Source organism: Branchiostoma floridae, chromosome 2 (assembly GCF_000003815.2).
Source record: "Branchiostoma floridae strain S238N-H82 chromosome 2, Bfl_VNyyK, whole genome shotgun sequence".
Lineage (NCBI taxonomy): Eukaryota > Metazoa > Chordata > Leptocardii > Amphioxiformes > Branchiostomatidae > Branchiostoma > Branchiostoma floridae.
In genome coordinates, this window is record NC_049980.1 from 11,996,045 (window position 1) to 12,014,513 (window position 18,469).

Genomic DNA, 18,469 nt, shown 5'->3' on the forward strand with positions numbered 1-18,469 from the left:
CTCAATAGGCTAGTCGTTCAAAACGCTGAATATAAAGTTTGTGTTGCATCGGATTTTTTTCTTCATTTAAGGTAACGTTAACGTTAACGGTATAGACTTTAAAATCAGTTTGATGGTTTTCTGCATTATCATGACAGCAAAAAAAGTAAAATGAAGCCCATAACAAATGCTGATTTTTCACATTGATGTAATCATCGTAAGGTTTAGAACTACGTAACACTGTAATTCACTTTGTTTTCTTGGTACCAAACTTTCACGGTGTGAGAAAATTAAACTTGTTCTCGGAACTAAATGTTCACAGATGGCGGCAGGTGCGCGTCAAAAAGTCAGCGTAGTCATGCCACTTCGCAGCAGATTATGAGAAATGTAAACTCAAACCTGGACTAACAGTCGCAGTGCTTATGACGTCATAACCAGACTTTTCTTTATGCCAGTTCAGAGTGAACCAAGAGCAGACGTACTTATATGTTCTCCTGCTTAACTTGGCATTTTTTTCTTGGAATTCTTTGAGTTAGGTTTGTTTATTGAAACCATGATAGGCTTGATGTTAGTGACCACTGGGGTCCTCCAGGAATTAATGACGAGGTCTATTAACATCTTCTTGAGACCAGGTAAGTGCAACGTTACGTCATCTTTTCACTAGCTATCAAACCGGGTCCGTTCCACAAGCGTCAAACGTTCTTAAATCTAAAACGTAAGCACAGCGGTCTCACAGACGGGTTGGATACAAAACATTTTCACGATACCGAGGAGGCAACGTCTAAAAATGTATACATGCAAGTACCAGAATCAGCCCCAAATTTCCCATTGCATTTATATCATAATGGTGATGGATACACTACTACTTCGACGTTCGATTTATTGCTTTCTTATATGGAAGGCGGGGAAGCCCGGGAAGGGGTTCAGTAGCACTGCTTAATGAACACCCATGGAACAGTAACCTTTTGTTCTAGAACTCATTTTTCCTACATATAGTACAACACTTCTGGTGATGTCGAGAACACAGTTTTAATACCAAAAGGAAAACGTGGTTTATTTCCTGGGATTTCAAAGCCACGATTAACTGACGTTTTAAAAGTTGTACATGGTCTGAAAGTGCTTAAATGACATAACGTATATATTTTAGTCATAGTGTCAGCACAGAATGTCAGGCCTGAGACTACTGCGTGCAAGGCAGACAAACGGAGTGGCCCTGGTGTAGCTGCTGACTCCGCCGAGACGAAGCCGAAGAGTCGTGAGAGTCTCAATGGGACAGCCGCACCTTCGGGTGAAGCCTCACATGCCAGTGTGGCCAGAAAGTCCGCATCACCGGTAGATGTTGTAGGTAAGAATGGTTAAGACATTTTGGTCGTAACTTACAAGAAGTAAAAGCTTTCATTTAGAGTAAAATTGTTTATATATGGCATTTTGTTTTGAAAATACATATAGCTTTTGACCCTGTACTACTAATTATATATAATGCCAGGGTATATGCAAGTTTGGAATCTACTAGTGCTGTACCGTTTCATTTTTCGGTTTACAACTTGGGAGGGGGTTACTACACCGCATGAAACATTAAACTTTTGATCTAGAACGAATCTTTCCTAGCTGTTTAAGAACTCTTGCAGCAATTTCAATAAGCTTTCTAAAAAGGTGAAAATGTGTTTGCTTGTCCTGATTTGTAGGACACCTCATAGCTACAGAGAAATGATGCTTTAAATGTTTTACGTTCTTTTGTATTCCTTACAGGGCGACCTGCTCCGGTCAACCTGCCCCATCAAAGCTCTCTGGTGCCTACCCCCGCACCGTCTACAGACGGCCAGGACGCACAGTGTTTAACTACCCAGATCGGTGCTAGTAAGAAGGTAACCTTAGCACCGTCTACAGACGACCGGGATGCACAGCGTCCACCTGACAAGAGTGGTCCTAGGAAGAAGGAAACCTTCGGAGGAATGAAGCCCGGTTTTCTGTCTGGGGGCACAGCCGGGGGAACAAAGGCGAAGGAAGCTCAGAAAGTGGGGAAGATGAGAAGAGGAGGCAGGAGGCAGGTGCCGGCGAAGTCTCGGGAGGCGGCAAAGTCTCACAAGTCTGGCAATAAGAAGGCAACTGAGAAGAAGGCTCGGTTGGAGCAGGAGGCAGCGCAGATTGCTGACATGCATGCGGTGGCGAGCTTGCTGACCGCCTTTCCAAACACACGTATCGGCACCAGCGTGTCCCCAGCGATGTACCCACTCACGCCGAATATTGTGTTCCGTGCACCGATCAGTAATGAGTAGATACGTCCGAACCAAGGACATTATATATATTATATGGTTAGTTTTGAATTTGATAGCTGCTGACTCAAATTAGAAATTAGAGCCATTCTATTGTTTACGTACGCTGTGACTGAGTACGTTCTTGAGTACGCAATTCTTGCGTAATTGTGGCAGTGCCGAGGGAACTCTGTTACACTTCGCTGTAAACGTCGCTGTTTACCGAAAAGATAGTCCTCTTATGGTCGAAAATCTTCTTCAATTGACATCTGCCGTTATCAACTGACATCTGCCGCCGTCAAGCCTGCAGTACCAAATACTTCGCTATGTGACGCTCCATCTGTGCTGTATTATAGTACATGAACACGGGTCAATATAGCCTGTTGACAAAAGTTAGGATCATTTAAACGGCGAAATTTCACAAATATAAAGCGGTAAATATTACCATGCGCACCTTATCAAGCTCAATTACTAACCACAAGCGGTGGCAGTGGTGTTCACTACATCTATTCAATGGAAACATCTTATAAGCGACAGAGAAAACTTTTGTGGCGAAAGAAGTATAATTTGCACCTGAGCATGATCATAACCACTACCCGGTATCGTACATGGGGAGTTGTGAATCTCCTGGGACATTTATAAACAGGTCGTCTGTGGTCTGTAAGAGAGAACAGGTAGAAAAAGAACCTCTAAGAACTTTTGAGTAGAAGGCTTTACATAAGCATAGTGCTTGCAGCCTAATAGTCACAAAATGTATGTGAATGAATAAAAAGATCTAAACCCTACACTTAGCGATGACGACTGTGTACGTGCGCAGCTGAAAAGTCTGTATAGTCGTGCTAATTGTATAAATCGCAAGTTTTCCCTTTGTTCCACACCTGTTAAGAAAAACTTGTTTATGGCGTACTGTGGCCAAATATATGGCGCGCAATTATGGAATTCTGTCAGTGCGGGTGTCCTCTCTAAGTGCCGGATCGCATATAACAACTGTTTTCGGATTATCATGAATCTTCCACGACGATGCAGTGCTAGCACAATGTTTGTGTACAATTTGACCGACAGCTTTGAAGCAAGGCGTAGGAAAATGTGTTATTCTTTTCTACAAAGATTAACGTCTTCCAATAATATCATTGTCCAGCACTTGCTGACGTCAGGCATGTTCTACAGAAATACTTTTTTCCAGAACTGTTATGACTTATTGTACAGGTAGAGATTTTAATGTATATGTATGTATCTTTTGTGTGTCTATGGGTTTTTAACCTGAAATAAAGAATAAAGAAAAAAGAATTTCTTACCTCACAATTCAGTACAAACCGTGTTAGTGGATGTTTTAACAGGTAACATTGCGTGTGTAAAAGTCAGGTACTATCAATAGTTGGTGGCAAAAATCCCCGATATGTCTTCTTTTTCTTTGAGCAGTAGTCTGAAAGACACAAATGTGAATTCGGTCTGTTGTTTTATTGACTTATAATTAATTCTCGTCAGTTTGTGGAATGGAAGACAAAGATATTTCTGTGCTTATTCTGTCTAAATGATGCTTTCGGTGTAATTACAAAAAAAGAGAGAATATTTCCTTTTCGTCTTGAGTTTCTTTCATACCCTCGCGGGCAAGAAACCATGAATTTCCCTGTAAAGAGAACACATTAGATATTGTCGGGCCCGCCACACCCCGTCGTGGTTGTGAAACCCCATAATTACGGGGCATTAGGACAAGTGGGTGACAACAAGCGCATCGCTTCTGAAGCGCATTGGACCGGGCGAGATTTACATTACAACCGCCGGCGATACCATCACGCTCCTTTTTAGGGATGAATTTAATTTTGCGGTAAAATTAACAACTTTGTGTCATTTAAAAACATTGCTGTAATGCTTATATAAAATCTTAATCTTATCTTGATACCTTGATTGATCCGCAAATATCACATACTAATTATAATGATCTATTTGTAGCGTACGTATACGAGAAAAAATACGAATACCCCTACTACAGGTGGTCGCTTTCCAATGCTCCCACCAGCGCGACTGCAATAGCTGGTGGTCGTACATACAGTGGTAGATCCCTGTACACTATGGCGGGACAACACGGATTTGTCCTGCTGACCGCCGCGCTCTTCCTACAGGCCTGTCGGGGGCAGGTGCTGACTCCCCCGTACCTAAACCTGGCACAAGGCCGGCGGATCGTCGCATCGGCCACTTGTGGTGAAGGCGTTCCCGAGCCGGAGCTGTACTGTAAGCTGGCCGGCGGGACCGGCAACGAGCCGGCTAACCTGATCCAAGGCCAGCAGTGCGACTACTGCGACCCCCGGGACCCCTCGCGCGCTCATCCCGTCTCGCAGGCCGTGGACGGCACCGAGAAATGGTGGCAGAGCCCTCCCCTATCCCGTGGAACCGACTACAACAGAGTCAACGTCACCATCAGCCTTGGACAGGTAAGTTAATAATGATACCATTCCCGTCCTGTCTTCTTCCCGCATCCTATCATAATATTGCCTCATGATGCGCCGCTCAGATATTACGTCTATCCCAGTGCTGATTATAGGATCACCACAACCCCTCCCCTATGTAATTTCCTATACACATCATCTGATTACCGAGAACGGCAGGAAGGGAAGCCTAGTGGCGACCTCTGCGGACAAGATCAGAATTTTTCTCGCCCCGTGCGTGCGATATGCGACTAGCGATCTCTGTTCCCACCGCTATCGCCAAGGACAGAGCACTCAGCTTCCGCGACTCACGAGTCAACCACTAAGGCTGCTTCCATACAGGAAACTTTTATCATCACATCGTAAACCTTGTCATGATTACAGAAATGCTGTGTTTTCTTCTCTAATTTGTTTTGAAGGTTTTGTATAGATTTGAAATTTACGACATCGTTAACGTACGCTGCCTAATGTAGGACATCTACACAGAAGGATGTCACAGACGAGTGGCTCCTACCCCGTAAGTGGCCCTCTTCTTCGGCTGTTCGGCTCGTTCATCGAATTATCCGGAGGCTCGGAGAGAGGACAATTTAATAAGCATGCCGTGTTCTTGTTATTTTGCGCTGGTGCGTACCGTGTGATTCGGGGATGTGCGGGGCCAGGAATGCCCTGAGCCCGGAGACAAACCCACCTGTTCCCCAGCGAAGTCGCGGTGTTTAGAGCATCGCAATGTCTGTTTGTCTGAGAGAGAGCGAGAGCAAACACTCTCTTTTTCTCCGGAGCAGACGTCGGGACGATAGGATGTACAAACAAGAGCGCCCCTTCCACAGCGTTTTCTCTCCCCAGTCTTTTATCATTCTAATCACTGCCTCCTTTTCCCGTGAATGAAAGGAGCGCTCAGAGGGGATTTTCAATGAGCGACAATGTCTGGCTCCGTCGGCAGGCTGAACTCAGGCTGGTGTGGTTAAATCAAAGTAATTACCAGTCAGGGAAAGGTCAGGGAGTGGGTATGTGTTGGTGCGCTAGAGGCTTGTCCATGCTGCGAAGTGTACCGCAGTGCGGTAGGTGTGGAGGCAGGTACAAGCAGATGTCGTGTCAGGGCCACACCCCGCGGCCATGTATGAATCTCTCTGCAGGGACCAGGTCAGACAGCTGACACGCCAGTGTCCTCCTAACCCGCTACTCTGTCACCAACAACCCTAGAAACAACACACGACTGACAAACGCACGTGGAAATTCGCAATGGCGTCGATACAGATCTTGTGTTGAGCGCTATCGAGTACTTGTGCATTAAAAACGATTCAGTGTTATCTCAGTGTTGTGGATGGGCTTATAGATGATAATCTCATTCACACACCCAATTCTGACTGTCGTCTCCTGACGGCAGGGCACAAAGGCCGACATATGCACAAAAATGCCACCTCCAAACGAATGCATAGATCTAATTTCCTCCGCCAGAATCAGTAAAAACCTCTCTCCCGGGAGTCGGGTGAATCGATGGGTGAAATCATATGCGTCACTCCCAAGGTAGCAAAATGGTAGCACAAGGTAGCAAAATGCCGAAAAAATCAACAGAAATTCTTACCTAATACTTCATAGTTATCAAAAATATAAATTTCGAGGACAATTTTCAGTGTGAAAAAATACCTGAGTAGAAATAGTAACATGTTTTTATGTGAAATTGTCAATTCTTTTGATGGTGCGAACAGGTAATGGACGAATGTGTGTGTCCCGGGACATTTGAGTTATGTCAGGTATTCCACCACCTAGTTACCCTTTGCATAGCCATTTCGTGACCATGCATTCAACACACACACTACCTGTGCCGGCAGACTTTTCAAAACAGGCTGCCAACTGGATAACACCAGCTGATGTTTTTACGACATGCATGGCCCTTTAGAGTTTACGTTTTTGTATGATACTTCAATAGCATCTGAGAAATTATGAAACTGAGAAGAAACATGTACAATCTTTCCTCCATGCCTGTTTGTCAAGAAGAAAGTTTCCCTGATAACTCAGTACACCAGACGACGAGACATCAATAAACTTCAACCAGAAGTTGCTGTTTTGTAGTCCGCGTGCGTGTAACACTGGTAGCTAGCATGACGGAGTGTGTAATAGTGTCGGCGCTGTGCAGGACCGTGTCCTCGATAACACCATGGCCCTAACAGGCCCTTCTAGACCTGTAATGGTTGTTTACATGCCCGCCTCGTGGATACGCCTTACCCTGTTGGCACAACACGATAGGTATTCCACTTAATTTGTGTTCGTTTTACTTTCAAGGGTAGCGCCCGCTGCTGAGTAAAAGTGAAGCAAAATTTGAAAGGTGAATGAGAAAATGTAACAGACGGTCTCTTGAGGAGGACAGCTTGTCATGGAAATACGCAGAGGCAGTTGAAAACTTCGCGGCCGCGAAATCCTATTCAGACCCGGTGTAATCCATGTTGGAAGTCTGTTGGAGCGGAGAGCTTTGTTCACGGACAAGAGAGAAAAACAAAGGATTTCATCTGCTTGTATGGGGGCTTTTCTTTCCTCACTGCCGTTTGGCTTCGTTGGTGTTCTCAAGCCGCGAAAAACTACTAGTACTCAATTCACACCGTCGCATTTTCTTGATTTGTCTCGGTCACCGATCTCCTTTGCCAGGATAGTAATAATTGAAATAAGTATTCAATTAGGTTATTTTTTATCACATTTTCTATGCCCCTGTTCAACCTCCTTGGTTGTTCCCAAGACAAGAGGTTGAAAGGAGTCTTTCTTTGTACTACTACATATATTTCTTATCGCCGACGAAAAAGGATTCAGGTCATTTTGTTCTCAGACCTAGATGCCCTCTGCCGGACAAAAGTTGGATAGCATTGGCATAACTTTAGAGGAAACCCTTTGTCTTGGTGATAAACTTTTAACATTTGTGAACTACTCTAGCTTTTTTTCACTTCATCAATTCCATAGGTGCTTGACATAGCTGAAGATGTTTTAATCAACTCGTTGAGTATGCCGAGCGTAAGAGCTGAAACCGGGATTTTATTTTTGTCACGTCATACCCCACGACAACTATTCCAACCCCTTGCGGAATTGGCCAAACAGCCCAGCGGGACATCGGCCTTGCCCTGGGGGCGTTCCTGACAGGAAACCGCGCTTTCCGCCCCGCCACACACCTGTCTACCTGTGCCCACCCGTCCACCTGGCCTGGTCGCACCGTGGGTCATCCTCCAGCTGCGTGCGGCAGGGTTGGTAACCACACAGAGATACGAAACTCCGTGTTTTCTGATTTTCTGGAGTCGCCATCACGTGTATGGCTTCAAAGGGGGATAAAGTTGACCCCATTTACGAGACGGATAATGAGAAACGTCCCCTGAGAACTGTTTACGCCAGAAATAATGGATGCATCCAGAATGACATGCATCTGAAAGGGCCTCCAACAAAGGGTTGGGCATTGTCTTAACGTGTAGCTTTTAGATCTTATCCGATGAATACTTCCTCCATTGTGTCATTTTTGCGCCCATTTGGTCCTATTAACCCCAATCAAAGAAATCTCTAGAACGCCGCAAGCCTGACATGCCATGTCTTGTATTCAGGTAGAAGAGGTGTTACATTTGTAATCTTGTGAACAATATGTTCAGGATTTCGTGGTTTTCTTAGATTAAAGCGAAATAATGAAAACATTTTTTTCCGTAGCAGGCTCGGTCCCGAGGCTTGACATTTATTTCTTACAAGTAAGTTATAGGGATAGCCTCTTTTTTCTTATAAGCGGGGACTTACAAGATCGTGCCAAAACATAAGCTATCCCTTGACGATAACAGGTGTTCCAAAGACGGTGTTCCAACTCTCACATTCTTTAGTCTGTGCCTAACTGTTAGGCATACAGAATATACAGTACAGTAGGTATGGTTACGTATTGTTAGTGGTAGTTTTTCGCCAGTCTTTTATTGTCTGCGATCTCTAAACCACACTTGTTCTGAAGCCATACATGTGCTTGGTAGCTAGAAGTTACACTGGGTCAAAATGGAACTTTCTTGTCACATTGTCTAATCTCTCTATCATAGAACCTCCTTGGTCATTCTGACACTGACAAGATATAGCACGAGACAGATCTTCCATCACCTTTCAGTTAGTCTATTTGTCACACACAACAACAGGACACACACTTGTTCGCAGAAAACACACAGGGAGATGTAAAAGCTCCGCTCCACTGCGCATGTCCCGGTAGAGCTATTTGGTTTCTGTCGTGGAGAGTTGATTGTTTTTCATCGATCCGGCAGTGCGCACAGAGGTGCACCTTAATTAAAGGACCTGCGTGTTTTGCATAGCGACAAAGTTGCGGGGACGTTTCCATGACTCAGTTCATACATGCGTCTTTGCCTGTAAAGGAAGGCCTCATCTCATTCTATGTTTAGTGTGAAAGCAAAGTTTCGACGAGGACTGAATAAGAGAGGGAAGATAGACCAAGAAAATCAACTTTTCAGTGGTTATGAATTCAGAATGTGCACCAGGCAGCGACAATTGTGTTAGGGGACGGTAAACCGTCGTACAGCTGTCGGCATTTGGGCGCAAAGGAGAATTATGTTGATTTTCGAGTTGTTTAAGTTGTGTTGTTGGTGCTGTGTCAAGACATTCATACACGCATTATATAATCTCTAAGCATATCCGGCTCACTCTTGATGGTTTACTCTTACTTTTGCAACATTTAATACTCTTTGATGAATTTGTTGACTTGTTTAGTGACTCAGTATTACTACGTCTGACCCAGTCTTAACCCAACTTTTACTCAGGGGTTCACCCACTTTACCAACAGAAACAAATAACCACATTATGCAGCTTACACAGACATACATACTCCAGACCAACCGTTTTCAAACTGATTGAACATTTTCCTTAAATCTTGTATGTATATACATTTATTTGTTGGATCCGTCATCCCATTGCTGTACTACTGTTTTATTTGATCTCACATTGTTTTGTCCTTTGTTTATTTTATTTTCAAATGTCCTAGTGGTAATGTTAATATTAGCTTTGCTAGAGTTCATTTACCACTGTGTCTTGTCTTACATGTATACCAATAAAAAAAAAAAAAAATACTCTTTTCTAGTATTGTATTTTATGGTACACCATATCAGATTATAAGAAAAGATACATGAATGTTGCAAAGACGCGTAAAACATCTGCTTGAAGATCACACAATCACTCACGACTACCGGCTATCATTATCATGGTAAATATATCTCTCCCCTGATACAGACAATGAATTATACAACGAGACATGATACACCGTCGATGTACACTTCTTATGCGACAGGCTTTTAAATCATTCATATTGTACAATATATCCACGTTGATATATTCATATCCTGGCAATTTTCTACCAGTGCATTTCGATTCGTACCCTCCAGGGAGAAGTTAGTGGGGAAGGTTGAGATCTTTCTATCATATGGCCCGTTTTCTGTCCGCACTGCCCACCAACATGGGGTACTAGTATATCATAATAAAAGTTACAACCTGCCCCACCTACATGTGTTATGAGAGTATCTAAGAACAGAACAGTCTGGAGTTGCCCCGTCCTTGGCTGCACACTAGTTAACTGTTGCTGTGAACTCTAGTATAAACCCCTCATCCATATTCCGAGCATATTTTCCTGGTGACGACACCAACCCCGTCTAGAGCTAGGCGCCGTACACACAGTACTAACTTGGTACTCTGTATGTTTACAGTCAACACTTGTGCACTCTTAAATGACCATCATTGATACACTTAGGGTTGGGAAGGGACCAGGGTAGTAGAGAAAGTTGAGCCCTTCTAAAGCACAGATCGGAATATTCTGTGTTCTTGGACTTTACACGGATACGGCGTATAATTATTGCTGGAAAAGAAGGAATAGACTAGACTAAAGGTTTAGAGATCATTTTCCATATTGGTCAATTTGCTCATTGTTCTTTTTTAATCGCGATTCATGTCACGATGTCCGTTTGAAGTGAGGGAACGTTTATGTGGCACCTGTGGTTTAGTGTAAACGGAATTTGTTTGAGTTATAGAGTCTGGTACAGTGTAAACGGAATGAGTCAGATAGGGATAGGGATTTAAGAAAATACTATGTACACTTGTCGATGTTGATAGTCCTAAACAGCTTTGTTATGTAGCGGTCATTTGTCAATTTATTGGTCTCACCCTCGCTCTCAGTGGTGTTGGGCTGGAAGGTCGTAGCGTTGTAACCTTAACATGAACGCACCTGGTGCATTTATCTTACTCATCAATTCATTGATAAGGAATTGTTGTATCATACGATGTGTGGTGCATAGGAAAATTGTGTGCCGGAAGGTTTAAACAAAAGAAAGCTGGACTACCGGCTCTCGCCCAACCACCTGCTTAGCTAGAGATTATTACTATGGTGGGGTCTTATAGCCCGTAGTTTTACTGGTGCTATATAAAAAGAATTTGACGTCCTGACTAGATGTCTTCTCTTTAGCATCTCGAGCACCGTCCCTCCTTTAGAAAAAACTGATTATATCAAAGCCCACTGAGAACGCCGCCCCTCATTTATCTATCCGTGAAAAATACTGAGTACCAGAACGTTGGTCGCTCGTCCGTGTAGAGAAAATTCGCCACTGACCTTGCCAAGGGCAGCGTGACTTGAAACAGGAGTCACAGGACACACCAATGATGATGTTTATCGTTCTCACAATAGCACCGGAATTCTTCAACCTTCTACAAACCGTCTATGCACTCTTTGTGTAGGCGGTTTGGCAACACACTGCGGTGTCTTTGGAGGTCAGGACGCTGTGAAGTGTTGAAGGTAGGCACGGATGTGGCGCAGAAGGACGGAAAAACGGCTTCATATTTTGGGTCTTACACAGTACAGATAGACCCATTCATATCTGAAAGAGGTTATCAATAGCGTAGATGTCCTACAGGTCAGAACACGACAAACGTTCTTTACAAAAAAGAATAAAGTCTTTTAAAACTTTACCAAAAGGAGAAGATTGAGAGAAAGACGGCACCTTTATGTGAGGATTATAAGAACAAATTTCAGTAAATTTGATATGAAAAAATCTTTTAGATGCTTTTGTGGGCTTCCTTTCAAGTGTTTTGTGGTAGATGTCGTGTATATGAGACTTTGTGTTATGATTCTGCAATAGATCTGCTTGGTAAAAGACAGATACAATCAAGGTTCCTATTGAGCCAGGGGCACAGACTACCGTGGAGAGATTTCTTCCATACACACTGACTAAGATGACCCGGTGTGATAAGAATATCGGCCTTTTGTGTCCTCTTCAGAAACACTAAATTTGCTAGTCTGCTTACGCGCCAAGTATGTGTCAAACGTTCAACATCAGCTTTTCATTTTAAACGACTAACAGCTACGAATGAGTTGTTACTGTTTCCTGTGGGTTTGACCCTTGACCTGAACGAGGGCACGATTTTTGGCCCCAAACTCATGTGCTTTTGTGGTGGAGGGCGTTATTCGTTCTGAACACAGCAAAAGACATATTTATCAAGATATGAAACCGGAGGTTCTGTTGCAGCACCAGGGAAACTGGACAGTTGCCAGGAGGTATAAAATCTAACCATAAGTTCTTTGAAAAAGATATGCATGTAATGACTTACCATATTTCATGGTAATTCATGCATAGCTTTTTTGAGTTATGCCGCTAAACCACATACACATATACGCGTGCATACATATGTGCGCTACCCAAAACATAACCTTATCGACGAGGGTGAAGACAGACATAGACAACGTAACGAGCTTCCTCAATCATGCGTCTGACATATATGACAAAATGCCACTGCATTAACTGTAGCGTGCTACGGATGCTTGTGTTAGATAAAGAGCTTCCCCTCGACACCTGTGCCTGGGGCAACGCTTACCTGGGATTGAAAGGACCGCAGGAATGGAAGGACTTCCGTACCGCCGTCGAAAATGTTCCCCGGTTTCCTCTTCGATTCAATTACCGTTATCATTTACCTGTGAGAAAAATGTTAGATCCTTAACAGTTTATTTAGATACATAATCAAGATGACACGCATTTGTTGTCACAATCCTAATAGGGCCCTCATCCAGAAGCCCCTCTCACACAGGTGAGTATGCCCCTGTCATACGACCATGGCTTCCCGATGTTCTGAAGACCATGGTTGGGAGTTAGTCGTGAGCAAGGTCATCTATGGATGGGAGTTGGCTGCCAAGGCTGCCTACTAGTCGTCCGCGCCAGCCGTCTATAAATTGACATCAAGAAAGTCGTGTTCTGCTTTAATACGATCAGAAGAGCGAGCCGGAGCTAAATTTAGATCGTGGGAAGGTCTTGAATATGTGACAGGGACTTGACGTACAGACCAGCAGTTTCCCTATCACCGACCATAACAAGTGTACCCGTGTATAATCCCGTGACCTTGTCAGACAGGTAGATTATGAGTATATATACCTGATTATACGGTTCCTTTTGACTTCACCAGAGCCTTTAATTGGTGGTGGTTTCCGGTACATGAGCCTAGCGCGTAGGGACTAACCGTTAACTGTCGTGGGAAGGGTTTGTCTACATATGGGTCTAAACATCAGGATCTTGATACCTGATTGAAACCTCCTTGATTCGATTGATGATAGTAGTCTTAGACAAGGTGTCTCTGCTGGAACATAGACTGGTGTAATACAACACTAGAATTCAACGTTTGACTTTTGCCAGTACTGGCTACTGTACCATGTCAAGTCCATAGTACGCTCTAGCAAAGATCGCATGAGAGCAAACGTTATTCTCCGTTTATGAAACGTCTGTTTGTTAAACAGTCACAAACTCTCAAAGTCCCGCCGTTTAACGTTGTTTCATACACTCAACACGATGAGAGTGACAGACAGACAGTTGAGACAGGGTTTGATAGACAGACACCTGTTGGGAGCCAATCGCCTCCGTGGATAACTCCAGGTACTCATTATCAGAGCTGCCCTCAGCATCTCCATGACGTGACCTTTGACCTAAAAGGTTGCCCTCTAAAAAGATAACATCACATGCCATCATGGTATCCAGGGCTAGAGTTCAGGTATATCAACTTGTGACAAATGAGGGTCCGTTTCTAGCTAAACTCCAAGTCATTGTGAATTACAAATTAACACGATGAAGGGTGGCAGCGTTGCTAAATAAATACTTGTCAGTGACGACAGCTCGTTCATAGTAAGAAATTGCATCATAGCCTACAGTGTCTTATTCTATCAACATGTTTTCCAGTGCATTGCTACAAACTATCAAAGAAGAAGAAGAAAAGGCTACAAACGCTGTAAATGAACAACAACTTAACTATTCCGTTAGTTTAACGTACGCCCTATCTATACAATTATTCTCTCTAAGGCTCCCGAGAGATCATCTTGTTGACAGGGTTATTAGTATCCTAATGTCCCATGACAGTTAGAGGGCTACGAGTGAGGGTAGTAGGTTAGCCATGCATAAATCCATCAGATGGTCGACCCCTATGAGTACTTGATAGTGGCCGGGGGTTCAGACACTGAGACAGTGCAATGATAGTCAATTTTGCTAGTGGCCAAAGGTACCTGAAGATAGTAACGAGAGTAGTGTCGTTAAGTAGGGAAAAGGGTTTTACAAATTCATTGTGTTCTAAAGATAAATGCAGGACGGAGCATGTTCGCCATCTTCGACCGTGGCAGTGAAAATAGAAGTATAGTGTCTTAGTACTCTGCAGTAGGAAAATTCCTCCGGCATACGTGATTCCTATTTTATTCATTAGTTGCAAATAAACTAGGAAAGCAACGAACGTGGAACAATCCTAGCAGTTTCTGACCATAAGGAAAGGAAAGCCTTCATGTTGACCTTTACTTATGTGCATACATTATAGATAACCTTCCCCTAGGGACTGTGTAATAACATTACCTGGCCGGCATATACTAGTACGCATCTTTGCTTTCCGCGGCATATACTAGTACGCATCTTTGCTTTCCGCTGTACGTAACCGTTCATTTGGACTGGGAGAGCTCAACTGTTATAGACCGAGAGAAGGATATTCTAGTTAGATGGATGTGCCCGGCAAGATTTTGTACATGTACATGTATGGCATGACAAATACATTTGAAGTGAACATGAACTCCTATCCCCATAAAGTGATTATTCAAGTGAGACAGTGAGTGGTGTCGCCAAGGTACTGACCACCAGTCGTCATGGAGCGATAGTAATGGCCAGCAATACGTTGCTCCCGTACTGTGTGACATATAAACCTGGACCCCCTCAATAGTAACTCATTAGAGGACAGTGGTGGCTGCCAAGCTACATGAAGTTATCACGAAACAATGGAGTCACCAGGCGTTCTGCAGTCGGACCCACACCCCTGCCTTTCACCATGTATAGCCAACATCGCTCCCTGCCGCCAAGTCCTGTCAGACTCCCGATGGATGGGTCTCAATCTGGAATCTGGGCACCGATTGTTCGCGCGCACTGATGCGGCCCCCTGGCGGTCACGACCTGCTCTGCCGAGCGAAAACAATCATCTATTATCTCATCAGCTTCCGCCACTTCGAGTAACTTGAACCCTTTACCAGATTAGGTAAAGGGTGCAAAAAGAAAGTGTTCACCATACGTGTTAGCTTTTAAAATGAGATTTTCCCTGCTCCGTCAATCGGGCGTTAATCTAGAATTAGGAAAATGGACGTTAGGCTATAGTAGTGAAAGGAAAAGGTACGTTACCACCTAAGAGACACAGGAAAAAGAGCCCGAAAACACCCGGGACACACCTGGTTGGCGGGGCTCAAGGGCGTGAGAATAGAGATGTGGTCATCCGTCTTGTGTTTGAAAAGAAGAAAAGAAAGGGCCTTGAAGTTCGAAAGTCATCATAGCTTGGATTTCACATTCACAATGACCGCCTCTCTTCTACATAATCGCTGTGACGTCGCAGTATGACAATAACCTTAGCTTGAAACTGTAGTTGATGCATAACGCTGTATCATATGAATTTATCACTCATTTACGCAGTCCTGGGTACCGTAGGCAGGGCGTGACTTGTTGGCATGCCATATCTGATATCCCTTCTGGGGGTTCAGGAGAACTCAATTAAGCCTCGGACTAATCTCGTTACAGGCGCCAGCGATGCTGTATCCATCTTCCCTCTTATTCAATAGACGGAAGAGCGACCGAGTGAATATGATTTATTTTCCTTGATGAGTGTTGACTGAATTATCTTCTGTGGAAGAACGTGATACTGATACTTTCTGCAAAACTTACACTAAAAAAAAAAAACGGCGTCGCAGATAACTTAAGTGTGGGGCCGTCATCCTGCCATCACTTGATCAGGCAAAAATATGCCAACTTCAGTGTTCTGTCGCTAATGATCTTTTTGAATGGTTTGGCTTGGTTTTCCACGTGGGCCAGGTTTCTTTTCTTTCTATGGTATTCTATTCTTTTTCTTTCTAATATTTTCTTGCATGGAGGGATATGGCATTTGTGGCATTTTTGGTTTCGAAGTCTCGTCTCCCCAAGCTTTTCCTCACGCCTCAGCTCAGGGCGTGAGAAGGTAACGTTATAAAGATGAACTAGCATTACTTAACTAACACACTGTAAATGGCAATGGCACTAGTAATCCTTAAAACATGTTCCCTTAAATACATGTACATTCTCCCAAGGATGCTGATTCTCCTCGCTATCCCTTCGAAGCTTCTTGTAGTTTTAAGATGACATACTGGTATAGACAACTTGATACGACTTTGTGGGTATCTGTGCGGAAGAGTGAGTATCTATATGATATGTATACAGTACAAAGCCATTCACTATTGAAACAGACCTTCATCTCAGCTATACAGAGAGTTCACATATCGTTCCAGCTGATACCCGGGTAAAATGGATTGCGCAAGGTTAATGCTGCAGAGCGAACTGGTTTGTTCCCGGCATGACCTGCGCGCATCCATCTTGGTTCCAGCAAGGAGCTTTTGGTTCCAGCTGTCGTCACTTCGACGTGCGAAACATAAATCCAACCTCTGTGGTTAAATTCAAGGTTAAACACAGCGTTTACTTACCGTTGATAGGTATAGAGGAACGTATATCTTTCCTCATTCGAGGATGATAGACAAATTTTACGAATTATAATGGTTTTTAGTGTATGTAACATGTGCCCTCTGACCTCACATGTGATTTTAGACTTTATGTATGTATTCTTATGTAAGTCTGATCTGTATTTGAGTGGATGTTATTGTATCTGTTTATGTATTTGTGTGTATTGTGTCTTTTTCTTTGTATGAGCCTTGGAAGATTAGCTCAATCTGAGCTAATGGGTATCACAATAAACTTAATAAGTTTTCTTATTGATAACCCAAAGTCTGGAATATCGCATCAAAGCCAGAAAGAACATTGCTTGTGTCCGGGTATTAGATAAAACTCCTCTACGTAACGTCGTTTGCCTGGTTGTGTGATGAATTGGGTTTAGTACAGTTTGCTGACGTCATCATGACCTCTTGCCGGACTCTACTTTGCATATAAAAAAAGACGTTCTCCCCTTGAAAATCTTTTCTCTGAAATTGAAAGTACAAGAAAGTGAGTTAACTACAAAGGAGTGGTAGTCGGCCCTCTTAAATTCATATTAATCACTCGTGTGTGGGACTCTTTTCATCCATTATTTTGAACAGAAAGAACTGCAGTTGGTTTATGCGTACAATGTAGTTTGCGGCCCCTAAAGCCCCGTTGTTTAGTCAACACGACAACTGTTGCAAGGTAAAACGGTGATATATATTTACAAGAAACATGTGAAGTGACATAACGTTTTAACTAAACGATGTATCAAACCTTGTCCTATTCGACGAAGAGATGCAAACCACCAGACGTCCTGGTGTACTGAACCCCAATGCAATGGTAGAATGTAGGCATGGAGGTTTCGTTGCACAATACACGATTCTTGTCCCAAAACGGGAAATAGGGTCAAAGGTGCGCAGTATGAGACAATAGGACGGGATACCCGAGACAATAGGGCAGGATGTCTATAACACCTGTGTTTTGTCTTGTCTTCCTGATGACTACTTTTAACCAGACATATCGCGGCAACTCCTTTGTTTTGTGACCGGCACGAGAGCAACGTAAAGATATTGGCTACTGGGGTGTAATGGGGTTGAAAAGGTCTTTTTCGACAAGTTCGATTTTACAATATACATTTTATTGCATTATAATTTCATTCTTAATTTCATATTTCATAGAGGAATAAAGATACAAAACCATTTGAAAGCTAAACATCTACATTCAACATGCATCCTCTACATAACAGTGCTTTCAATCATTCGACCCTATTAAGAGATTGGATAGTTTTTACAAGCGACAATCTTCTATATAAATCAGTCTGGCGTAAAGGAGACGACACGTCGCGAAGACTGAAATATTGGTTTCATCTGAATAACTCTCGCGTGTGCACTACACTAATGAAATTTGTGCTGACAGGAATCAATTTGGTTTCGTGACCGCAATAATGTTTGGCCACCCAGGCTCATTCTCAGGAATAAAGAAAGGGACCGAGGGCGTTGACCTGCTCATACACCAGAGTGTAAAGGATGGTTTGGCTCTGATGGCGTCCGATGTGACTTATCATCTAAAAAACAGATTGTGAGATCCAATCGAAAATGTTGGTTACGTCAAGCATTAACTAAACCGTATCTACGACTCGAGTTATGATCACCAAATACTTGACCACCCCACATCCTAAACATACTGAGCTGATCCTTTTCCACTGCTATGTCAACGTAATTGCGAAGGGCCGCGGAAGCATTATACTTTCTTCTGTGTACGTGTGTATGTGTTTCTATAAAAGACGTTCTCTTGGCTTTGTTCAAAGCTTTTCTTGGTATATATTCTTTTATTTTTG

General features: G+C 43.3%; 1 protein-coding gene across 8 annotated transcripts in view; it reads left to right on the forward strand.

Annotated features, from left to right (window-relative positions):
• The first annotated feature begins 4,263 nt into the window (after positions 1-4,263).
• Positions 4,264-18,469, forward strand: part of LOC118409570 (laminin subunit alpha-like) — a 70,611-nt gene continuing 56,405 nt past the window's right edge. For 6 of the 8 annotated variants that reach the window (XM_035810679.1, XM_035810684.1, XM_035810685.1 and 3 more), the window contains exon 1: positions 4,264-4,660. In XM_035810679.1, coding sequence (XP_035666572.1) covers positions 4,301-4,660 — 360 coding nt within the window. In that variant the 5' untranslated portion in view covers positions 4,264-4,300. The remainder of the gene's footprint in view (positions 4,661-18,469) is intronic. The other 2 variants (XM_035810682.1, XM_035810683.1) reach the window with 1 other exon arrangement.